Genomic DNA, 26,267 nt, shown 5'->3' with positions numbered 1-26,267 from the left:
AATAAGAAAAAGTGGCAAAGATTGAAAAACTTAAACTAATTTTTATTTATCATCTAAAGTATACTAAGCTTCAGGAGCTCCAGTGGCGCAATCGGTTAGTGCGCGGTACTTATAAAGTATCCTAAGCTTCATAGACAGTTCTCATAGCAATTTTCTTCACTGCCAATTTGCCACTTTTTTATTTACTCTATTTTAAAAACATAAGAGAGAACAGGAGAAGACAGAATATCTTGTTTATAAAATATGCATAAAGCTTAGTTTATTGTGAGGGGTAATTTTATGTTGTCTTAGACAGTCAATCTAAAGTCCAGCACTGACGGAGCACAGGCCTGATCTTTGGACCTTTGGGTTAAAGGTTCCAATCCTACTAAAGGCAGATGTATCTTATGGAACCAGAGGTCTGCACAAACAGCACTGGACAAGAATGCAGAAGGCCTGGGATCTGGTCTCCCTTTGGCCAATAACTCCTTCTGGGATCTTGGGCAGGTTGTTTGCCTTTGCTGAGCCCTACTTTCCTCATCAGCAAAACAAGGGGCTTGTATTAAACCAAGTCTATGGTCCTTTCTAGTAAGAAAAACTTATGATTGCTTAACCTTGCAGGGTTTTTTCAGGCAACATAAATAAGAAGTGAGGGAGAGTGTAATAGCAGAGAAAAAATTAAAAATGTCATAAATCCAGATCACCAACTTCCCAAACACGTATTACAGGAGAGACTATTAAGTGAATAGGAACAAGATTTTAGAGTTGTATTTTCTTTTTGCAAGATTTCCATCTAAATCATTGCCCATGTCATTGATTGTCATTTCCATAATCTGGAGTGTTTGAACATACAGCTTAGCAATGCTTTGGACAAGCCATAAGTCAAAGTTAACATTTTTTAAAAATTAACCATGCCCAGGTCTCCACCCTTGGCCAGCAATGGTCTGAAATACCAACATCTATTAGAAAGAGGTTATTGATGTCAGGATGACATGCACTGTGATCTGCAGGTGCCCCCATGACTAAACTCTGGTAGCCATATCTCAGGGTAAACCTGCCATAATTACCCTGGCCAGGAAGAGCTGTTTTAACCGGACTGGCTTTTTTGATGCATGCTGAACACGATTGCCCCTAGGGATTACCGAATCCCAGAATTCCACGTGTGTGAGTTATTATGTAAATTCTACCTTTGAAAAAATAATAAGGTGTGCTATCAGAACTTTTTTCTTCTTTCAGTCCCCTTACCTTCAAAGTGTAGGTTCTTCAGTAATGCCTTCATTGTGTCTACTTTGAAAATTATACTGCACATGGTATGGATTCAAGCAGAATAGAAGAAAAACACACTCCCAAGTACACACCTTAAAAGTCTCATTTCTCAGTGGCTTTTAAAGCATGATTTCTGGCTCACAAACTTTCACCTGGGAAAGGAATATCACCCCATGAAAGCACTTTGAGAAGCACACAGGGCTCTAGCTGAGCTGCATTACTGTTATTATTGGCTAACTTGATCATCAGCAGTGATTTTAATAAGCATATAAAAATGATGTCTCCAGTTTACAGCCCAAACCTCACCTCAAAATAAACCCAGAGGTCAAAGTTAAACAGAGGAAAAGCAGACTCTACAAAGCAAGCCCCCTCTCCCTAGAGCTGAAGCACACCCTTCCTTTGGCACATCTATGTCTGCTTCTAATTCTCACTGGAGATCATAGTAGGATGCAGGTTGCCTTCCCCTTATCAATTTGTATTTCGGGGATCAAAGGCATAAAAATGGGATAATATTTTTTTTAAAAAAAAAGTCTCATCCTCCTAAGGAGCCTTCACCTAAATGAATAAGATTATCAGATCATTCTAGCAAGATTTCTTTTTCCAGCCCCCATCCCCTCAAGCTTTGTTATTCCAGAGCATTCAAGACTCTACTCCCATTATAACAGTGATTTCATCTGACAAATATGTTACATTTCATTCTGCAGGATCTTCTGTCTTTGACAAACATCCACTTTGCTGAGGACTGCCGAAGAGGCACAAATGGAGCGAAACATGAAAACCCTGCAGCAGAGAATAATGAACTCCACTCTGTCTCCAGGGGGTAATTTAGTAGGCAGATTAGGCAACATTTGATTAGGGGTAAACCTCTCTTTTCCACAGAAATATATTGTGTTTGTACAGAGAGGCTACATGAAGTGGAGGATTAGGTCACAAATCCTCAGGAAAAAGCAGAAGACGTTTCTCAGAAGAAATATGCAAGTTACTGCACGTTTGGAAAAACAAGCAATACTTTATTGGGAGGAAAGAAGAAAAACTCCACATACAACAGTTTTATTTACATGATTTCACTTGGCTTCTTGGAACATTTGTAACAAATGGTTAGCTCCCAAATACATTGCACAGGATGCCTTGTCACCCTTGACAGTCTATGAGTTACTACAAAGAGTAACTGACTTCAACTCAAGGCTACTAGAAACTGATTGTCAAATAAGATTTTCTGAGAATGCCTACAGGGACCTGCTACAACAAAAGTCATTTTTTGGCTTGTGGGGGATTACAGTGTGAAAGAAAAACAAATGTCAAAATAAATCCCCAAGAAAAGAAAGCACTTCTGTACTAACCCACAGTCCCCCTCGCCAATGTTCTGTGTCCTCCACAGACCTGCAAATACTTGAGTATTTCTCATCGTCTGAAACCATGAACAGAGTTTGGAAATGCTGGACGAAGCTCAGTCCACATGTCAACAACACAATGGAATTTATCCATAATTTAATGGAACTTCCCAATCTCTATCCATCAAGGTAGAAAGTCACAAGACAAAAGAAATAAAACACCTCAGAGTATTAAAAAAAAAGTTATATTAAGTTCTAATGAAAATTTGAACAAATGTGGATTTTTCTTTTAAATCTACGTTAGGATGACTTTTCTCATCTTTCCATATGTTGAACAAGACGGCTGAAATGGAGCCTTCCTAAATCACTCTACACTATGCCAACAGAACAGCCATGGAAAACTAGGAACTAAATAATCATATTTTGACAATGATGAATCTCTTAACTCTGCTGGTCAGGTTTCTTCCAATGGCAGTACTTAGAAGTGTACCATAACACATGAACATAGATCACAGTTACAGTAACAATTTTAAGCTTAGGGAATTGAACTTAACTCGGTGACTTAGAGAGATGAACGTATAGATATGAGGCTTAAAAACTGCTGCTTAAAACATACGTGTCCTTCTGTGAAGAAAAAACTTAGCAAAGCTTGGGAACTTCATAAAGAACTATATGGTTTGCTGAAATCTACACATTTTTGAGGTTTATGTTGTTTGTTACACTTCCTCTGTTAGCCAATTCCAACTCTAATTGGAGGAGCAAACTAAAGGAAGTCTCTTTGGAATAAAGATATGGATGCAGAGAGTTGCACAAATTGAAAAATAAAATTGTCTTTCTAGGTTTTTTTATTTTTTAGAACTTTACTAAAAGGACAAGAACAAATGGGAACGTTCATTTGCTTTTTAAACTGATCACACTTGGGTTTAACCACTGGCAGAGAAGAAACTTTACAGTTCCCTGGGAACCTATAATTTGGAAACGGAAGCATACAAGAACAGACTTTAGTTTTCAAGCAATAAATTGAACAGAATTCTGCAGACATACAACAGAAAAGAAGCATAAAATACTGGCGCATGTATTTCTTAGAATGTTAGTTGATTAACTCAGTAAGCTGCACAAGGAAAAATGCAGCCAAAATCTACAAAGATGTCCACTGGGACTTCAAATTGGCATATTTACTCGGCAAGAAATAGCTAGAGGTTGGGGGGTGGGGAATGCACCCCATTCTGGTAATGACGATTTAGGGTGAATCTTCAGCAAAACACCTTGTTGAAAAATGTTCATGTGGGCTCTAGTGGGGGACACAGAAGCCCAAAGCCCCAAGGTCAGTCATAAATATTATGCTGTATAATCTGTATCCTGGGAAACAGTTCTAAAGAATTACACAAGAAAATCATGATCTTTCACATCTTACTTTCACACACAATTCAACATAAACTTGAAAAATGTTTTAATTTTTCCTCCTTATTGCCCAAAATGTTTTTTTAATGCTTTATTGGAAACTTTCATTTACTGGTGTGTGCTCTATATCTGTATTACTCATCAGTGTAAAATAATTGCAAAGTATTTGTTGGGTGATACACCCAATGGTCACTGTCTTCTAGGTTTAAAAGCTCATTATCAGTCTCTCTGGGAGAAAGCTCTAATAACTGAACGCCACACAGATCAGGTACTATGCTAGGCTCTTTCATAAACCTCATCTTATTTAACCCACCCCTAGACGTAGAGAGTGTAATCCCCACTTACAGATGAAAAAAGTGAGGGTTAGAGAGATTCTCTGCCTTACTCTAGGTCCTGAGCTAAAAATAATAAGGGCCACTATTGGAACACTGGACAGTTCAGCTCCACGGGTCTTTATCTTCCCCCTCCTGCTCTCTTTGCCAATTCTCAAAAAAATTTTTTTTTAGAACTTAAATTAAGAACACTCTCTATTCGTATAGATTGTGGGTATTCCTCTGGGGAACAATAACTCAAGCTATTCAAGGTATTTTCTGACCAAAAAAAAAAAACTCACACAAACACACTGAACTGCCATCTGTCTTCGATGGGTCAAGCTGATCTAGCTAGGGTGCACTCTTAGTCTCTTTATTTACACCACGTGAAACCAGTGGGATCAGAGCATGAGGTTGTGCAACAGAGGCTGCAAACCAATGGTCAATTCACCAGCACATGTGCTTCACTGGACCCATAGGGTGCTTTAAAAAATTGAACCAATTTTCTAAACTCCATGGATTTCACATAAAAATTCACATTTTATGACAAACAGAAGGTCCCTCAATGCTAGGCCCACCTTTGTGGCAACATCCAGCCAAAGCTTAGTGGTCCCAACTCCTTTCGATGAGGCATAGGCTCTTGAGTTCCCTACAGTCTCCATCACTCTCAATTACATCCATAAACTAAGGCCACTGCAGCTGTACTTTTTCATTATGTTTATGTTATTGTTTTTCCTATAATAGAGAAATGTTTCTCCAAACCTTATCTCTTTTAATAGATTGAGTGACTGGTCTCAATTCTTCACCATTCCTTGTATCTACTTCTTTACAATGTTCTCTTCATGGACAGAGTCTACTTCCCCAATCCTTGACTATTAGCTTATACATGTGTCTTGAAGTGGGGTGAAAAATCATAATGTTAAAGACTAGGCCTTATGAGGCCTAGCATGTTTTTGCTTACTGTCTTGTGCCTCTGCTACTGTCATCAGAAGAGTTTCCCTTGGGTTGCTGATGACCCTCCAGCCTGAGTCTCGGACTAAACACATGTGGAACAGAGCTGTCCTGGCCCCCCAAAGACCTGAGTGAGAAGCAGACGTGCCCACCCTAGGCCACCCTGGAGCAACTGAGCTACTCTGTCCACCTAAAAATCTGTGAGAATAACTACTGATGCTTTAAAGTCAATGAGTTTGGGGGTGATTTGCTACACAGCATTATTATGGCAATTGCTAACTGATACATCTCTACCAAAAAAACAAAAAATACAAGCTGAAAGAACCAGATGTCATAAATTTTCTGACATGCAAACCTGTTTCTTACTTATATGAACAGCCTGGACCCTGAAGGCATTTGAGTTTGCAATTCCTGACATAAAACTATAAACTTAGGAACTAAAGAAGGGTGAGTTTATGAAACGTTTCTTAGCATTACTATATTTCTAGGTTTGACTGAAATGGCCCAGTTTTTGCCTACATCCTGGTTTGGACAATAAATAACATGGTCACTCTATCTACATTCAAATTTGTCTCCAATTTTCATACCAATTGGATGAATCGCTTTGATCTCTCTTTGGAGCCTAAGTGAACAGCTATTATTATTGCAGGCAGTACTTTACCTGAGATTTTTCTGGATGTAATACCTATCTGGTTGGTTGAAATCATGAAGTCAGGGTGTCCAACCATTATAAAATGCTGGTGTAGAATCAATCACATTTAGTAAGTGCCAATACCACATCTACCAACCAGTCAACCAACCAACCAACCAACCAAACCAGATCCCAGTTGACTGATACTTAAAGGGATTAATAGGCTAACTTATAAACAGGAAGTACTTAAAACAACAGCAATACTGAAAAATCAAGTGCCCCCAGAAAGGAAAGTTCTGTCTTCACAAGGCAGTAATTACTGCATCTGAGTATATCTGCTTAACAATCCAGGAAAGTGGGAGTTTCACTCTCTATTAACCTTAACCAGAGACATTTTCATCAAAATTAATCGTGATTACTTTTTATTGCATTTCAAATGCTATCCTTTATTTGGGGTGGTCAGGAATGCAACTAAGCAATTCCAGACCATGCTCTCTTTTATGAATATGCCTATGAGGTAGTTATCAAGGCCCCTTATGAAAATATTGCTATACAAAAGTTCATGGGCCAAAGCAAGACATTAATTTCCATAACTAGATGTGTCCTTAGAAAGAAAAAATTACTATAGAAAAAACAAAAACTTTGATGCTCAGTGCATATCAGAATAGAACTATATAAATACCCATGCATGTAATAAATATTCTAAAAAATGTTTCTTTTATCTTTTCCTTGTTACTATAATAACAGTTCATCATTAACACTTATTTTGACCATAGCTTATGCCAAATACAGTTCTAAATTCTTTATATGCATTGACTCTTTAATCCTCACAATAACTCTGGAGTAGATGCAATTATTATTCTCATTTTACAGATGAGGAAATTGAGGCTTAGGGAAGTTAAGTAACCTGCTCAAGGACATTCAGCTAGTAAATATTAAAGCTTGAATTCCAGGCATTCTAGCTCCAGAGTCAGCTAAGAAAGATAATAACACTTAACTTCACTGCCACCATGACCAATTGGTCTACTACTATGTTTTGTGCTCTGACCGTACCTTGCTCTCTGCAGCCTCTGTACTTTCTCTGACAGTTCTCCTGGCCGGTGAGCCTTCCCTACTGCTCTGTTCCTTCCCTGTCAAACTTATTCACCTCCAATCCCGTCTATCCCATGAAGTCTCTCTGACACTCCACAGTTTTCTTACCTTCCTCTCTTAATTCTCCAGAACTCTCACTATTTGAAGACAGTCAGATCTGGATTTGAGTCCTGACTTTGCCACTTACTGGCTAAATAATTTTGGGCAAGTTACTTAAACTCTAACGGCCTTCTTCTTCTCATATATCAAATGGTAGTGAATATACCCCTTCTTATGGTTATAGTGGATCTCTGTGATTTTACCTGCCTAGCATCTGTTCTGAACAGAACTCCTCTCTTTCTTGTGGGACATCACCTGTCCTCAATCTCAGCCCAGCAGATCTGGATGAGGTTAACCCTTTCCCCCTAGGTTCCAGGTAATCATATAACTTGATCCTGGCCTGGCCAATTTATTTATTCTATCGGCCTTTGAATTTTTGCTAGAACTACTCAGAAAGAACCTTTCTCCTCCCCCCGTGGTGGCTGCAGTTATAGAATGTAGGCTGGCTGCTGGCCATAGCTGGCATCACTGCAGACAGCCTTCCTGAGACTCAAGGCAACAAAGAGCAAAGCATGCCTGTGAGTAGAATGCAGACAGATTCCTGCCGCCATTGCTTGAATATCTGCATGTAGTCAGACCTGAATTCCTCTCCTGGCCTTTTCAGTTTATTGAGCCAACAGATTTCTCCCAACTTTTTTTTTTTTTTTTTTTTTTGCTTAGTTCAGGTTGCTGTGTTCCTGTCAGTTGGAAATAAGACTCCCAACTAACCCAGTTGACATAAGAATTTAACAGGTGCTATAAAGTACATAGCACAATACACAGCATACTGAAAATTCAATAAATGGTATCCACTACTGTTATTGTTCCTCTACATTAGTTTCTTGAAGGCAGGAAGACCTGAAGTCAGATCTATGTCCACCCCTTACTAGGATGCCACTTCATAACTTTTCTGAGACTCTAGTATTACCTTATATAAAATTGCCAACATTATTGTTGAGGAATAAATAAGAACACATGTCTGACAAGGCAGTAAAATTCTGCAAATTTTAGTTATTATTATCTCAGTTTGTAGGCGCTAATATAACATCTCATAAGATTCATGGGAGAATTAACACCCAAAACCCTGGGTGTCAAAAACACCGAGGAAGCCATGGATTCAAATAAACTACCGGTCCATCTTAAGACGATCCCAGGAGTGAAAAAAGGACCTGATGCTACTATCATGCTATCCAAATCAGGCATCGATGTAAAGGGGTTTCACTGACACCATTAAGGCACCTCCAGGACACAGAGAAAAAAGAAACTAATACTGACTAAGTAACCACCTTGTGCCATGTTCTGTGCAAGACATTTCCTTAGATTTCCTACTCTGGAATAATGATTTATTTCTCTTTTGGTCAATTAAAAACATGAATTATGAGTACATATTGAAATTATCTAACTTCCTCTATCTCCAAGGAGGAAACCTAATATATAACTAGAGAAAGACACTAATTAATAAGCAGAATTTAACATGAACTCTGGCCAACTCGAACTTGAACTGCTCTGTTTAAAGGCACACTGGAATAAATAAAGGGACTTCAAAGCAAATGCCCTGTTTTAGCTTGAATGTTTTATTGAACACATGGGGAGAGCTCTTTTGCCAAAAACAGGGATGGTTAATGAGGAAAAATTGGTGTTTTCCATCAGCCGGTTGGTTTCTGAGATAGGCCATCCATTCAGAGATAACTATATTCCACAGAAAAGACAGAATAATGATCACAGCCTTGGAGTTTTGAACAAAACAAAACCGGTTCTGTAAACTGTCTGAAGTCAGTTTAATGCATCCTCTTCCAAATACTTTCTGTGATAATACTCATACATTTCCCTTTTGACACTAAAACAAGTTCAATGTAATTCTAAAAGGAAGACATTTCTGTTTGAAGCTTCCTGCCAAATCTATAACTGCAGCCCTTGCCTTTTAAGGTGAGGTACAGGAACCAACAGACTGTGTGTAGCATTAGTAGTCTCCACCATAGCCTTTCTTGGGCACTATTTTGAAAATGATGCTTTGAACTCGTAAAGACCTATTGGGCCCCCTGGGAGTACACTGTTAGTGCTGGACTCAGAGCAAAGGCAAGTCTACCATTTCCATGCATTTTTTCCCACAGCAAGGAGTATATGTCGGAGGGAGTCAATCTCCAATTATTTAAGGGTTAAGAGGAGAAGGCTGGGCTCACCTGCAAATGCTGAGAGTTGTCAGCCATGCTATCCTCTCGCCTGCGGACTTCTTCCAGTAACTGGGCATTCTTCTTTTTTTCCAACTGTTGATTGTGCTTGAGGTTGGCCACCTTCTTATTCTGATCCTTCATATGCCTGAGAAAAGTCAGCACAGTTTGGTTAAATTCAACCACTGGAAGATAACGTGTTATCATAATAGAAGTACTAATTATAGAATATATTGCTATGGGTTCAGAAAAATTTAGGAGCTCAGAATATTCCATTCATTCAATCACAAGTACGTCTTGAGCACTCACTCAATGCCAGGTGCCAGAATGGCAGTGAGGCTGCAGTGGTGAATGAGAAAGGTAAAGTCTTCATCTTCCTCATGGAGCTTGGAGTCCAGTGGGGGAGACAGACAAGTACCAAGGAGACACAACTTAGGATTCCTAATGTTGAAGGCAATAAATTGGATGCTGTGAGAGATGATGATGTGCATTATGTGTGGACAGGCAGTGGGGTGTGGGAATGCCTGCAGTCACTGCGGCCAGGGAAACCTCCCTAAGGAGACGAGACTATGGGTGAGACTCAAAGGATCCAGCCAAGGAGACGCTAGTGGAGGAGTTCCTCAGGTAGAGAGAAAAGCAGGTGCAATTCCCAAGGCAGGAAAGAACACAGTTACTTCTACAAAATGGAAGGTTGCAGTGAGGCTAGTCCAGGTAAGGCGGGGGTGGGGTGGGGTGGGACCGTGGGCAGGAAGGTGCGGGGTTGGGGGAGAAGTGAGGTAGGAAATGGGACTGCAAAGGTAGATGGGACTCAGGGCACAGAGGCCCCTGTGGTCTGTGATAGGGCATTTACTTTCTTCTAAGTGGTTGCTTTTCTAATTACTATTATTCTTTGGGATCACATTCCTATTTTGAGATCATAAACTATTACTTTGATTTTAAAATAATAATTACAAGGCTCCAATCAAATACACTGTCATCACTTAGCTCAAACAGAATAACACTTTGGCTAATCACCATGTTAAATAAAGCCCGGGTGCTTGGAATAAAAGATCTTAATGAATCTATAGGATGTCAAAGTGCAAAATCATAAAGTGATCAAGTGAGTAAAAGACTAAAGACAGAGGACAGGTTAAAAAAACGTGTGTGTGTTGGAGGGAGTTACAGACTTAATGTGGACTATTTCACCAGTAGTGTTTAGCAAAACATTCCACAGATTTAGGCAACCATGTCGACAGCAGCTGCTATAAATCTAATCCAACACATGAGGAGGCAGGAGGGCAGTACAGAGAGCTCAGAAGCAGTGATTCCAAAAGAGGAGAGCCACAGAGCAGAATCACTTGGGGTCCTTGCTAATTCCTCTGTGTCCTCTCCCCAGCATTGCTGAGTCAGCGACTGTTTCTGAGCCCTGACTCCTGAAAGAAGCGTACTCAGAATCACTGCTCTTGCAAAGTTATGAATGAGATGAAAGCTACATGATAAACAGCAAACATGTCCAGAGGAAACCATTAGTAACCAGGTGGAAGTCACGCTCAACGAGAAACCCTTATTTCTACTCCTCATAAAATTAAATACTCCCCTCCTCCCTCCCACTCCAAGAAAATGAAGTTCAAGAGAATTGTTTATTAAGCCAAAAAATCTATTAGAAATCCTGCTAATAAAAATATTCAGAACACTTTGGCTCCTTATAAATATTTACAGAACCAACTGAAGCAGTGATTTTAATATTCCTGGTGGCACTTATTAAGGGTAAAAGGTGAGATAGAATAACTATCTTCTTAGTCATTATTTGGATTGGATAATCACTGTCTGATATTTCTCATTTTTACAGGATACAGTAATGCATACATATGAAACTATGAACTAAGTCTACTCACTAATCTACTTTTAGGAGATTGTCTTTTGGTTACTATAAAGATGTTAAGAATGACCTTTTGCTTCCTAATTGAATAAGAATATAGTAGTTCCAAAGCTCATGCTAACCCAGGGCAAGCACATTTTCTAGTTGCTTAGGAAATAAGATCAGTGCTCAGTAACAGAATCTGATGGAGAGAGGTCAGTAATATTAGTGAGGCTGTTTAATTAGAGAACATCTTTATAAAGAAATATTTTTTCTTACTTTGCAATACACACTTACACAGAGCTAACTGCTAAATATTTCCCCTGCAAGTACCAGTGCTAAATAAAATTGATTATTATTACAAACATCATTTGCACCGTTAAAAAACTCCCACACAGTTCTTGGAGCAGTTTGAACATATTAGACCTTACCTCCTGGGATACTGCGTGTTTTTTCAACCCAAAAAGAAAAAAACAAATTCAAAATCCATGCGTCCCTGAAAGCTTTCCTGAATTAAGAATGAGTAGCTAAGAAAAATGAGAAGCTGAAGTTCAGACTGTGATGGAGGCTGATCATCAGCATTCTCCAACCATTCCTTCAAATACTGTCTTACTTAGGACACCAGTGATTAGAAAAGAGAAGCTGGGGTTTGAATGGCACTGCTTAGGATTTGGGCCAAATAGATCAGTGCAGAGTAAGGTGATAAAAATGACCATCTTGTCTTTGTACACGTGAACATCAAGAGATACATACACAGTGTTTAAACTCCTTTGCAGGACTGCTATGGTTTTCAAATGTATTTCTATCATTGGAAGTGTTTCTTCTAGTAAAAGCCTACTTGAAAGTTGAAAAGGGAAGGAAAAATTGCTCTGCCAGAGGTAGGATAGAGGTAAGGAGTAGGGGAGCCTAGGAACAGGTGATTAGCACCTCATCTACTAGACAATCTCTCTCAGCTGCCCCTCAGGGAAGCCATAAGTGTGCCTGAAGCACAGGTCAGAAACAGCAATTTACAGAGTAGGAGGAGAGACAGGGAGGCAGATAGAGAAGTCATGAAATTTAAAAATTTGAGATATCTTGGAGAAGAGTAAATGCACCCACAGAAACTCACTAGAAGGAACAACCATAGTGATTTTTGCTACTAATAAACTTGACATTTCCAAGAATAAAATCTGTAAGTGACTTAACAGTCCTCTTACCACCTGCAAGAGTAAATTCACACTGCCTGAATCATGCTACACTCAGTACAGGCCTCAACTGTCTCTAATTTAAGAAGGCAGAGCTCCTGGGGGTACAGACTGTAAAGCCCTCTGGCAATACTGCCTCAGAGGAAGGTGTCATTGATACCCACTCCCCAAACTCCCACCCACTAGGCAACTCAGGCATTCCAAGGCTATGTATGCCAGAGACTGACCTACTCCATGCTTGGGAAAAGAAGGTTTTTTTGGAGCGAAATTTTTCTGAAAGGAAACACCATTAAAAAGCAGTTATGGGATCGGGGGTGGGGGGGGTGGGGCGGATAGAGGTTAGTTGGAGAGCACAGTGATAGGATCAGTTTTCAATGTTTGCCTTAAATTGACCAGTTTCATAAAGCAAGTCATGTCACTTTTCAAAATTCAGCCATCATTAACAAATTTGGACTAAATTTTAAAATTCCAACAGATATCAAGATCAACAATGGCTACCATATTAAGAATGAATGCCTGACGTTTCTCCAAAGAAGACAGACAGATGGCTAACAGGCACATGAGAAGATGCTCAACATCACTAATTATTAGAGAAATGCAAATCAAATATTCAATGAGGTATCACCTCACACCAGTCAGAATGGTCATCATTAAAAAGTCTACAAATAACAAATGCTGGAGAGGGTGTGGAGAAAAGGGAACCCTCCTACACGGATGGTGGGAATGCAAATTGGTGCAGCCACTATGGACAACAATACGGAGGTTCTTCCAAAAACTAAAAATAGAGTTGCCATATGATCCTACAATCTCACTCCTGGGCATATATCTGGAGAAAACTATAATTCCAAAAGGTACATGCACCCCAATGTTCACTACAGCACTATTTATAATAGCCAAGATATGGAAGCCACCAAAATGTCCACTGACAGATGAATGGATAAAGAAGATGTGGTTGGGGCTTCCCTGGTGGCGCAGTGGTTGAGAATCCGCCTGCCGATGCAGGGGACATGGGTTCGTGCCCCGGTCCGGGAAGATCCCACGTGCCGCGGAGCAGCTGGGCCCGTGAGCCGTGGCCGCTGAGCCTGCGCATCCGGAGCCTGTGCTCCGCAACGGGAGAGGCCACAACAGTGAGAGGCCCGCGTACCACAAAAAAAAAAGAAGATGTGGTTGGTGTGTGTGTGTGTGTGTGTGTATGTGTGTGTAATGGAATACTACTCAGCCATAAACATGAAATTATGCTATTTGTGGCAACATTGGTGGACCTAGAGATTATCATACTAAGTGAAGTCAGAAAGAGAAAGACAAATACCATATGATATCACTTAGAAGTGGAATCTAAAATATGACACAAATGAACTTATCTATGAAACAGAAACAGACTCATAAACATAGAGAACAGACTTGTGGTTGCCAAGGTGGAGGGAGGGTGGAGAGGAATGGATTTGGAGTTTGGGATTAGCAGATGCAAACTATTATATAGAGAACGGATAAACAACAAGGCCCTTCTGTATAGCACAGGGAACAATATTCAGTATCCTGTAATAAAGTCTAATGGAAAAGAATACAAAAAAAGAATGTATATATATATATGTATAACCGAGTAACTTTGATATATGGCAGAAAATTAACATAACATTGTAAATTTTACCTCAAATAAAATAAATTTTTAAAAAGGAATAAATGAGCAGAATTTTGCTATTTTCACTAAAATAGTCCATCAAATTAAAATTAGAAAGGATTCTCTAACTTGCTATTGAGAGAGCATCAGGCCCTCAAAAATATTTGAATGAATGAATGCTTGCACCTATGTCACTGTCATCTCTCTATGTTAATATCTAATAGATACTATAATATTGTTTGAACTTAGAAACCATAATACTTTCAAAAATCCTACACCTTATACTACTTTCACCAGGTTTGAGATCTCTTTCATTTATTTAAACCTTTATGATTTTTAGTTCTCCTGCCTTTAATACCATACTTTCTCCCACTTATCATACTGTGTTTGAGGGCTTAGTACCTCTTTTCTTTCTTTTTCTTTCTTCCCAAAGGAAAGAAAACTGTTCTCTAGAATTACATAGCCTGGAGCATAGGACAGGAGATGCATATGTTTCTCTATGGGCATGTGTACATTTGCATATAAACTAGAAGATCAAAACATCCCTTTTAAAATCTCGGCAGAAACAAGATGTCATTTTTTACCCATCTGCTCTGAAAATCTTTAAAGATTGATAACATCCATTGCTGGAGAGAAGGCAAGAATCCAGCTCTCTCACATGTGGTCAGGAGTGTCATTGACAAAAGCATTTTTGGAAACCAATTTGTAAGTATCCACCACAGCATACATACCTTTTGCCTAAGCAAACCCACTTCTAGGAAAGTAGCCTACAAAAATGCTTGCACATGTGCACAAATATATGTGTACAACAATTTTCATAGTAGCACTGTAAAAGTAAAAATTTGAAAAATGCCTAATCATCCATCAGAAGGAAACTGGCTGAAGAAATCAAGTACATTCATACTACAGAATCGTAAGCTAGCTAAGGACATTAAGGCAAAACTGAAGTATGGACATGGAAAAACCTTCAAGACGTATTGTTAAACAAAAAAAGAAAGCAAGTAGCAGAAAAATACATATAGTCTGACCTTATTTATGTTAAAATATAAAAGCCTACTGGGATGTGTATGTGCACACAAATGGAAATGGCAAGTATATATATTCCTGGAAACTCCACACCAGTCTGTAAACAATGGTTATCGCTGAGAAAGGTAACTGGATTGGAGAAGGGGGAGTTTTCACAGTTTACTGTATGTATTTATATGTGTTTAAGTGAGGTATAAATACAGACAAGGAAAGGCACAGATACTAAATGCATAAGTCAGTGATTTTTGACTAATCAAAATACAGAGCCTAGCCATCACCCAGCCTCATGTCCCTTCCCCCTGCCCTAAAGTAATCTCTGTTCTAACTTTTATCTACATGTATTTGTTTCATCTATTCTTGAACTTCAAAGAATCATGCAGTACATGCTCTTTTGTATCTGACTGCTTTGACCCAAGGTAAGGTTTTGGTATCACTCGTATTGTTGTATGTAAGCTCCACCTTACTGCTGAATAGTATCCCATTGCTATGAATATACCAGAGTTTGATTAGCTATTCGCTTGTTAAGTGGGTATTTGGGCTGTTTCCAATTTTTTACTGTTAAGAATAAGCTTGCAATGAACATTCTTGTACCAGTTTTTCTTTTCCCCTGTGGACATGTTTTCATTTCTCTTGGATAAATAACTAGATGTAGGTTTAACTCAGAGTGTAAAACGGTACAACCACTGTGGAAGATAATTTCTGAGTTATATGAATCTTCCAGGAGCAGCTGCAGTGCAGGGGCTAGTAGCATAAACTCTGGAGCCACACTGCCTGGGTTTCCATCAGAAGTCCACTTTATAGCTGTGTGACCACAGGCATATTTCTTAACCTCTCTGTACCTCACATATAAAATGGAAATAACTGTGTGTAACTCATAGAGTTGTTGTGAAGAGTTGACGAATTAGTACAGGTAAAATGCTTAGAGCAGACAACAGTATGTTCCCTCCTTCTCACACTTAGCTTACAATATGAATGTAATCATGTCTTGTGCAATATTGTGAACACAGACTTAGTGTCTTGCTCGCCACACCAGAATAGCAGGTATTCCAAATACCTCAGGCAATGGATTTTGGAATGCATTACTAAACCCTTTTTGTCATACATTTAGTTTCCACTTGTGATTTCCTTAATAATGAGATAAGTTACATTCTTGGAAGGTTATCCTAATGAAAGTGTTGCAGGAAGGTCGTGACAAGCACGGGTAAGTGAGCTGGGATCCTGAAGTGACTGCACAAGTAGATGGGCCACACACACACAATGGAAGCTGACAAAAAATACCGCATGCAGAATTTCCCATAATAAAAGCTTTTACTTTTAACCACTGAGGTGATCCCATTTTTTTTAAAGCTTGTAAATACCATTCAGTACTTCAGCATAGCTATAAATTTTAGAAAGCTATCATATATATTCTAAAGATATTTTTACAGCATGCACAAATGTGCTGAATATCATGAGCAAGATAGTCCTTCCTTAAAGAGAAAGTATCTGGCCAGCTGTGGCTGCTTGAATCTAGCTCTCCCCTCACTAACAAACAGCAACAAGTAGGGTCAAGGTCTTAGGACTTGGTGCCAGAACGAGCCAGATCTCTTTATTTTGCAGCATCCCCTCCAGAGCAACCTACCAGTTTGGCCACTAGCTTTGACGACTGCCTAGGTCCTTGCCAAAACCCTTCAGCAGGATGCCCGCTATCTCCCCATGCTTTCCTTCCTGACTTCCCTCCTCAGTAGATTCCCCCTCCCCTCCCTACCTATAATCCTTTCTCCCTTCATTCCCTGGAGGTAAGTACCCTCCCATCTCCCTCTCTTTTGTTCCCACCTCCTCTGTGGTGTTTGGGGCTGCACAAGGATCCAGAGACAAGGTCACCTCACCTTCAGTTAAAGCACATGATGCCAACACACCTTAAAGTGACATTATTTATCATTTACCAGGACAGTTGGATATACCCAGAACCTGATAATATAGCTAAAGAAAGAAGGTGTTAAAGGGCAGGGCGCGTTCAGATTTGAAAACTTGAGAAGTGGATCTTCCCAGAGACAAAGAGAGTCCTAGCTTTTCACCATATAGTATTGGGTCCCACCAGCAAAACTCTCCGTGGAGGAGATGATTCAATAAGGCTATTCCTCATTCAGTCGGATGAGAATCATTTGAGACAAATCAGGTCAAGAAACAAGACAGTAAGGTGCCCAAGACCAAGGACTTTGCTGCCAGATTGGCTGCATTCTCATCACAGAGGCATCCCTTACTAAGCGTGTGACCCTGGGCAAGTTATCTCACTGGGGGGTGGGGGTATTAAATGATTTCATAAGCCTAACGCTCTTAAAACAGTCCCTCGCACACAGTGGGTAACTTATAAATGTCAGCCTGATCCCCCTGACCCAAATAACCCTCTTCTAAAGTGTGTATCTACTCCCCTCATTGCTGATTTCCCCACATGAGCCAGGAAAACCTAGAGAACAGATTACACAGCAGAAGATGGTCACAATCAGCAAGAGAAGGGTTTGTTTTTCTAACAGATATTTCACTTTGGGGGAGGTTTCAAAGGGCTGACTCCTTTCAACTGTCCTCCCTTACTCTAGCCCTGAAGAATCTCCTCCGCCCAAATATCAATGGAGCACCACCCTAAGTATGAACGGAACCCAATGACTGACAGCCTAAGCTAAAGAGAGTAGAGGATGGGGACCTGTTAGAGAAGACCCCAGGGACAGAGTGCAGAGACAGCCAGCCCTCTGTGATGCCCCCTTGCCCTCTTCTAGATGCACCTGGTAGGACTGGCATCCACAGGAAATTCAAACGGAAAAGGCAAGGACTATTCTTCATCTGTCTCAGAACTCAATGTTCAATCCACGGGCTTTTAATAATAAGGCACTCTTTTGTCAAGTAGACCATACACAGCTGTAAGGATCACATGATTACCTAAGAAGCTTGGCTCCAATTTACTATTTACCAAGTAAATTTTACATCATTTGGTCTCCCAAATGGGTCTGGAGACCCAGAGGGCACAGCCTGGTCATGTAGGCCTGAGAACAAGAATTCTTCTACAGAGAAGAATTCAATCTCATAAAATGAATATCAGTTTATTGTCAATGACATGGCACCCAACCCAGTCAAACTAGAAAGAAATAAAATGAAACTGGACTGACAAATATAACAGGGCATGATTACCCAGTAAAAACATAATAACAAACTTAGAGTTGTCATTCCTATAAAGTCATTCTTGAAAGTACATTGAAAATCTAAAAGGCTGAGTCCAAAAGAAATGAGCTGTGTTTCTCTTTCCTAATTTAATTTATATTCAATAGACACTTTTAAAAAATCTACACAGTTCACAGCAGGCTGGTGGCTTGTTCTCATTTACGCTGCTGAGAAAAGCTTGCTAAAGTCTAAAAACAAGGATCACGGCAGTGTGGGAAGACACGGAGTTAGCGTCTCCCCACACCTAGGGCGCCTGTCGGCTGCTACTCTGACGCCCAAGGAGATGGGAGGAACCCCAAAGTGAACCGGTAGGACACAGGGGGACTGAGGGGGGAGAAGTGGAGGCCAGACAGGATTGGCGCCTCTGAGGCCTGGGAGATCAAGATAGGCAGGCGGGAGGAGTCACCCGGGAGGAGCCATCCAGGAGGAGCTATAGAGGAGCAGAGGGCATTTGCCCCACCCACTCAGGCCTGGGGAGACCACTGAGCTCCCAGGCTGGTCCCCAGCCCTCCAAAGACCCCTCCCAGCTACGTGGGTCCCTGGGGGCATAGGAAGGAGGCCCTGGAGACCAGGAGAGGCAGGTGGGAGGGGACCTCCCAGACTGGAGGAGCAGGAGAGGAGAGGAGGGCATTTGCCCTGCTCACTGTAGCCCAGGAAGACTGCTGGGCTCCCAGCTGAGGTCCCCTGCCCTCTGAGACCAGGGGTGGGGGGCACGCCTGGGTCCCTTCAGTTCCTTGAGACTAAGCCCCACCCCCACAGCCCCCAGGGCCTTTTCCAGCCCTGTGGGTACTAAGCATAGGCCCCACCCACTGCCCAAACCTCACCCTTGCTTAGGCCCCACCCTCCACAGCCAAGGCCTTCCCTGCCCCCTTTTCTTTTTCCTTTTCCCTCCTCCTCTTTTTCACTATTCTGGTACTGATGTACCTTCCAGTTTTTGATTCATCTATATTTTCATTTTTATATTCTTTCTAAGATACTGTTACTTTCCTAGTCTAATATTATTTTTTACTTTGTTCTTTTTCTCTCTTTCTCTTTTTTTTTTTCTTTGCCACCCCATGTGGCTTGTGGGATCTTGGTTCATGAGCTGGGGGTCGGGCCAAAGCTCCTGCAGTGGGAGTTCCGAGTCCAAAACACTGGACTAACAGAGAACCTCAGACCCCAAGGAATATTCACCGGAGTGAGGTCTCACGGAGTTCCTCATATCAGCACCAAAACCCAGCTCTACCCAACAGCCTACAAATGCCAGTGTTGGAAGCCTCAGGCCAAAAACCAGTAAGACAAGAACACAATCCCACTCATTAAAAAAAAAAAAAAAAGAGACAGCAAAAAAATATGTCACAGATGAAGGAGAAAGGTAAAAACCTACAAGACCAAATAAATGAAAAGGAAATAGGCAATATACCTGAAAAAGAATTCACAGTAATGATGGTAAAGATGATCCAGAATCCTGGAAATAGAATGGAGGCACAGATTGAGAAAATACAAGAAATGATTAACAAAGATCTAGAAGAACTAAAGAACAAACAGAGATGAGCAACACAATAACTGAAATGAAAAATACACTAGAAGGAATCAATAACAGAATAACTGAGGCAGAAGAACAAATAAGTGAGCTGGAAGACAAAATGGTGGAAATAACTTCCGAGGAGCAGAATAAAGAAAAAAGAATGAAATGAAATGAGGACAGTCTCAAAGACCTCTGGGGCAACACTAAATGCACCAACACTCGAATTATACAGGTCCCAGAAGAAGAAGAGAAAAAGAAAGGGTCTGAGAAAATATTTGAAGAGATTATAGTCGAAAACTTCCCTAACATGGGAAAGGAAAGAGTCACCCAAGTCCAGGAAGCACAGACAGTCCCATACAGGATAAACTCAAGGGGACACACGTCAAGACACATATTAATCAAACTACAAAAATTAATTCAAAGAAAAAATATTAAAAGCAACAAGGGAAAAACAAAAAATACATATAAAGGAATCACCATAAAGTTAACAGCTGATTTTTCAGTGGAAACTCTACAGGCCAGAAGGGAGTGGCAAGATATACTTAAAGTGATGAAAGAGAAAAACCTACAACCAAGATTACTCTACCCAGCAAGATCTCTTTCAGATTCGATGGAGAAGTCAAAAGCTTTTCGGACAAGCAAAAGCCAAGAGAATTCAGCACCATCAAACCAGCTTTATAACAAATGCTAAAGGAACTTCTCTAGGCAGGAGATACAACAGAAGAAAAAGACCCACAAAAACAAACCCCAAATAATTAAGATAATAATAATAGGAACATACATACTGATAATAACCTTGAATGTAAATGGATTAAATGCCCCAACCAAAAGACACAGACTGGCTAAATGGATACAAAAACAAGACGCATATATATGCTGTCTACAAGAGTCCCATTTCAGACCTAGGGACACATACAGACTGAAAGTGAGGGGATGGAAAAAGATACTCTACGCAAATGAAAATCAAAAGAAAGCTGGAGCAGCAATACTCATATCAGATAAAATAGACTTTAAAATAAAGACTGTTACAAGAGATAAGGAGGGACACTATGAAATGATCAAAGGACCAATCCAAGAAGAAAATATAACAATTATAAATGTTTATGTACCCAACATAGGAGCACCTCAATACATAAGGCAAATGCTAACAATCACAAAAGGAGAAATCGACAGTAGCACAATAATAGTAGGGGACTTTAACACCCCACTTATACCAATGGACAGATCATCCAAACAGAAAATAAATAAGGAAATGCAAGCTTTAAATGACACAAGAGACCAGATAGATTTTTTTTTTTTTTTTTTGCAGTATGCGGGCCTCTCACTGCTGTGGCCTCTCCCGTTGCGGAGTGCAGGCTCAGTGGCCATGGCTCATGGGCCCAGCCGCTGCACGGCACGTGGGATCCTCCCGGACCCGGGCACGAACCCGTGTCCCCTGCATCGGCAGGCAGACTCTCAACCACTGCGCCACCAGGGAAGCCCGAGACCAGATAGATTTAACTGATATTTACAGAACATTCCACCCCAAAGTGGCAGAATACACTTTCTTCTCAAGTGCACATGGAACATTCTCCAGGATTGATCACATATTGGGTCACAAATCAAGCCTTGGAAAATTTAAGAAAATTGAAATTGTATCAAGCATGTTTTTTTTCTTATTAAATTAATTTTATTTTAATTTTTTTATTTTCTGGCTGCTTTGGGTCTCCATTGCTGCACGTGTGCTTTCTCTAGTTGCAGCGAGTGGGGGCTACTCTTCATTGCAGTGTGCAGGCTTCTCATTGAGGTGACTTCTCTTGTGTGGAGCACAGGCTCTATGCACGCAGGCTTCAGTAGTTGTGACACATAGGCTCAGTAGTTGTGGCTTGCAGGTTCTACAGAGCAAGCTCAGTAATTGTGGCACATGGGCATAGTTGCTCCGCGGCAAGTGGGATCTTCCCAGACAGGGCTTGAACCCATGTTCCCTGCATTGGCAGGCAGATCCTTAACCACTGCACCACCAGGGAAGCCTCCAAGCATCTTTTCTAACCACAGCGTTATGAGATTGGAAATCAATTACAGGAAAAAAAAAAAACTGTAAAAAACACAAACACAGGGAGGCTAAACAGTGAGCTACTAAATAACCAAGAGATCGCTGAAGAAACCAAAGAAGAAATATAAAAAAATACTTAGAAATAAATGACAATGAAAACATGATGAACCTATGGGCACCTAATTTACGACAAAGGAGGCAAGAACACACAGTGGAGAAAAGACAGCCTCTTCAATAAGTGATGCTGGGAAAACTAGACAGCTGCATGTAAAAGAACAAAATTAGAACACTCCCTAACACCATAAACAAAAATAAACTCCAAATGGATTACAGACCTAGATGTAAGGCCAGACACTATCAAACTCTTAGAGGAAAACACAGGCAGAACACTCTATGACATAAATCACAGCAAGATCCTTTTTGACCCACCTCCTAAAGAAATGAAAATAAAAACAACAACAACAAAAAAATGGGACCTAATGAAACTTAAAAGCTTTTGCTCAGCAAAGGAAACCATAAACAAGACGGAAAGAAAACCCTCAGAATGGGAGAAAATATTTGCAAATGAAGCAACTGACAAAGGGTTAATCTCCAAAATATACAAGCAGCTCATGCAGATCAAAAAAACAAACAACCCAATCCAAAAATGGGCAGAAGACCTAAATAGACATTTCTCCAAAGAAGATATACAGATTGCCAACAAACACATGACAGGATGTTCAACATCACTAATCATTAGAGAAATGCAAATCAAAACTACAATGAGGTATCACCTCACACCAGTCAGAATGGCCATTATCAACAAATCTAGAAACAATAAATGCTGGAGAGGGTGTGGTGAAAAGGGAACCCTCCTACACTGTTGGTGGGAATGTAAATTGATACAACCACTATGGAGAACAGTATGGACGTTCCTTAAAAAACTAAAAATAGAACTACCATATGACCCAGCAATCCTACTGCTGGGCATATACCTTGAGAAGCCATAATTCAAAAAGAGACATGTACCACAATGTTCATTGCAGCACTGTTTACAATAGCCAGGACATGGAACCAACCTAAGTGTCCATCAACAGATGAATGGATAAAGAAGATATGGCATGTATATATACAATGGAATATTACTCAGCCATAAAAAGAAACTAAACTGAGTTCTTTGTAGTGAGGTGGATGGACCTAGGGTCTGTCATACAGAGTGCAGTAAGTCAAAAAGAGAAAAAAGGAATACCATATGCTAATGCATATATATGGAATCTAAAACAATTTTTAAATGGTACTGATGAACATAGTTGCAGGGAAGGAATAAAGAGATAGAGATAGAAAATGGACTTGAGGACATAGGGTGGGAGGGGGAAGATGGGGGGAAGTGAGAGTAGCATCGACATACATACACTACTGAATGTAAAATAGTTGGCTGGTGGGAAGCAGCAGTATAGCACAGGGAGATCAGCTTGGTGCTTAGCGATAACCTAGCGGGGTGGGATAGGGAGGACTGGAGGGAAACTCAAGAGGGAGGGGCTATGGGGACATGTGTATGCATATGGCTGATTTGCTTTGCTGTGCTACAGAAACTAACATAGTATTGTGAAGCAATTATACTCCAATAAAGATCTATTAAAAAATAAATAAACAAATAAAAGTGAAAACAAGGATCAGCAAACTTTTTCTGTAAAAGGCCATCCAGGGACTATATAGCCTTTGAAAACAATATTCAACTTTGCCTCAATTTTGTCACTGTAGCATGAAAGTGGCCACAGATGAACATGTACACAAATGGGTGTGGCTGTACTCGAATAAAACTTTATTTATAAGAACAGATGGCAGGGCTGGATTTAGTCCATGAGCCAGAGTTTGCTGAACCCAAGTAATAATCACAGCAGCAAATGCTCATATCACATGATGTGTTCTAAGCACCTTACATACATTAGCTCACTTAATCCTCACAACCTTATTAAGTGGGTCCTTTGATTATTCTTCTTACAGGTGAAAGTTACAGAGTAACTGAGCAGCAGAGGCAGAATTCTTAGTCATTTTGGCTCCAGAGGCCACCCCTAGCCCTTTAATTACTGTGCTGTGCCAACCGACTGTAGAGAGTGTTGCAGAGTTCTTTCACACCACTGTCCCACCCCCTCTTCTCCCAAGCAGCCCCAGAAAGCTCTAGTGAGTAGAAACAGACATTCTCAGGATACAATCTCTGTTCTGTAGTCCAGCAACTTTAAGGCACACCACACCAAACTTCACAGCATGTCCTGAGCAGCAACTTGGTTGACTTGTAGAGAGCTAGATATATATGAGATAATTACCCAAGAACATTAGCTTTCCGCCAGGGGAGATTTGTAGTACAAAGTGGGAGTTTAACAGCTTCAAACTTCATGGCGGCAGCAACATTTACTGAAATGAAGACCCAGCTATGAAGCAGAACACAAAACCAACAAGGACGCCATGCAATTTCCCTGTTAATTTCTGGCCTCTGGACCTGTTAACCTCAATGTGACCACTTTTTGAACAAATTATTAGGTTTTATGGATGAGTCTACCTCCACAAGTAAAAATGTTTAGTGCATTTCATATCCTGGGACTTCAGTGCCTCATAATGAGCTTGGTTCTTCTTCCTGCACAAACATTTAATCGGAGACTAAGAGTTTGGAGATGATAAAGTAAATGAAGATGAAAGTAGAAGCTCAACAAAAATGGAAAGTAAGAGAAAAACAAAGGCAAGGACAGTTGCACGATAGTAACAGATCTTAGGACAGAACTTCTGGGACCAAGGGGGCAAACCCAAGACAGAGCCCAGACCTAAGATTAAAACTCCTGCCCTGTTCTCTCCTCAGATTTTCTCCTTGCATATCATTGACTTCTTTTCAAATTAAAAAAAATGCAATCTGAACATTTTAAAAACAAAACATTTGTATAATTGCCACAATTCCATGAAGTACCGTATTCTTATAAAAGCCTCTGATTCCGCCGTTAGACATAGGCACATTACGGCCAGTTTGGTAGGGTGCCAGCTATATTTACACTTTGGGGGTACTATAAAAAACATATGGAAACTGTGAAAATTGAACACCGGGGGGCTAATGTTGGAGGAAACCAACATTCCACAGTCTGGCCAGAGGTTGGAGGTGATTTGCCCAGACAATATACAGCGAAAGCAACCTGTGAGCACAGGGGCACTTCGTGTATGCAAGATCTATTTTTATTGCATTCAACCTGGAATAGGGCTGTAGCAGCCCAGACATAAAATAAAGCAAAGGCATAAGAAGATAAAAATCTTACATGCTGATTTTCCAAACTAGAGTACAGAAATAACATATCAGAATTTATATTATTTCTTGTCAGAAAGCAATGTTAAAATATTGCTAAACAATAAAAGCACCCTCTGTTTCTCGATGTCATATGTCAGGCACTGTGCTAAGAACTGTAAAAATATAATTTCAGTTAAACAAAACAACATCCTTATATTAAAGTATTTTTATCCCTCTTTTGTAGATGAAGAAAATGAGGCTGAGTGAGGTTAAGTAATTGGCCCAACATAATACAGTTAATAAGCAGGGGATCTGTAATTTGAACTATCATTTCTATGATGCCTAAGCTTATGGTCTTATCTATTATGCTATATAAAAATCATAAAATATCACTCTACATTATTAGGAAATCTTTGCCACAAAAGTACATGGGGCATTCTGGCCAGACCAAGTTATTCCTTTTTTTTGAGAGCTACAATCTTTTTTTTCTAAGAGGGAGCAAAGCACTAGCCTCAATAAGTAAGTTATACTCTCTTTAGGATCTGGACCATCTGAGGCATGGCTTATCAGACCTTCCCAAAGATAGACTAACACCAAATCAGTTGATGCCTAACAAATTACCACAAATTTAGCAGCCTAAAACAACACATTTATTCTCTTACAGCTTCTGTAAGTCAGAAGTCCAGGCACAGCTTGGCTGGTTCCCCTGGTCTTGCCAGGCTAAAATCAAAATGTTAGCCAGACTGAATTTCTCATCTGTAGGCTTAAATGGAGAAGAATGTGGTTCCAGGCTCATTCAGATTGTTGGAAAAATTCCTTTCTTTGCAGCTGTATGAATGAGATTCCTAACTCCTTACTGGCTTTGGCTGTAGCTGTCCTCAGGTCCTGGAGGCTGCTCGCAGTTCCTTGCCACATGGCCCTCACCACAGGCAGTTCACATGGCTGTTTGATTCTTGGAACCCAGCAGGAGAATCTGTCTCTCCAATCTGCTAAGGTAGAGTTTTATCATGGGAGTGCTATCCCATCACTTTTGCCATATAACATACCCTATCCTAGGGAGTGGCATCCATCAGTTTACCATACCCTATTAGCTAGATGTAGGTCACAGGTCCTGCCCACACTCAAGTGGAGGGGATTATTCAAGAGTGTGAAAACCAGGGAGAGATCATGGGGACCATATTAGAATTCTGTCTACCATATGTCCTATCCAATAGAATTTTTCACAATTATGGAACTGTTCTACTTCTATGCTGTCCAATATAGTAGCCACTTGCCACATGTGGCTACTGAATATCTAAAACGCAGCTAGTAGAACTGCACAACTATAGAACTGACTTTTCAAGATTATCTAATCTTAATTAATTTAAATGTAGTCACATGAGGCTTGTGGCTACCATGTTGGACAGCACAGGTTTGGAC

General features: G+C 40.3%; 1 protein-coding gene across 10 annotated transcripts in view; it reads right to left on the bottom strand.

Annotated features, from left to right (window-relative positions):
- The window catches only part of ERC2 (ELKS/RAB6-interacting/CAST family member 2), a 969,444-nt gene that overhangs the window by 447,651 nt on the left and 495,526 nt on the right, over positions 1-26,267 (bottom strand). For all 10 annotated transcript variants that reach the window (XM_067043890.1, XM_067043893.1, XM_067043897.1 and 7 more), the window contains one exon: positions 9,221-9,356. In XM_067043890.1, the coding sequence (XP_066899991.1) occupies positions 9,221-9,356 (136 nt within the window). The remainder of the gene's footprint in view (positions 1-9,220; positions 9,357-26,267) is intronic.

Source organism: Kogia breviceps, chromosome 10 (genome assembly GCF_026419965.1).
Source record: "Kogia breviceps isolate mKogBre1 chromosome 10, mKogBre1 haplotype 1, whole genome shotgun sequence".
In the NCBI taxonomy this organism is placed as follows: domain Eukaryota; kingdom Metazoa; phylum Chordata; class Mammalia; order Artiodactyla; family Physeteridae; genus Kogia; species Kogia breviceps.
This window is presented reverse-complemented; position numbering and strand designations above follow the sequence as displayed.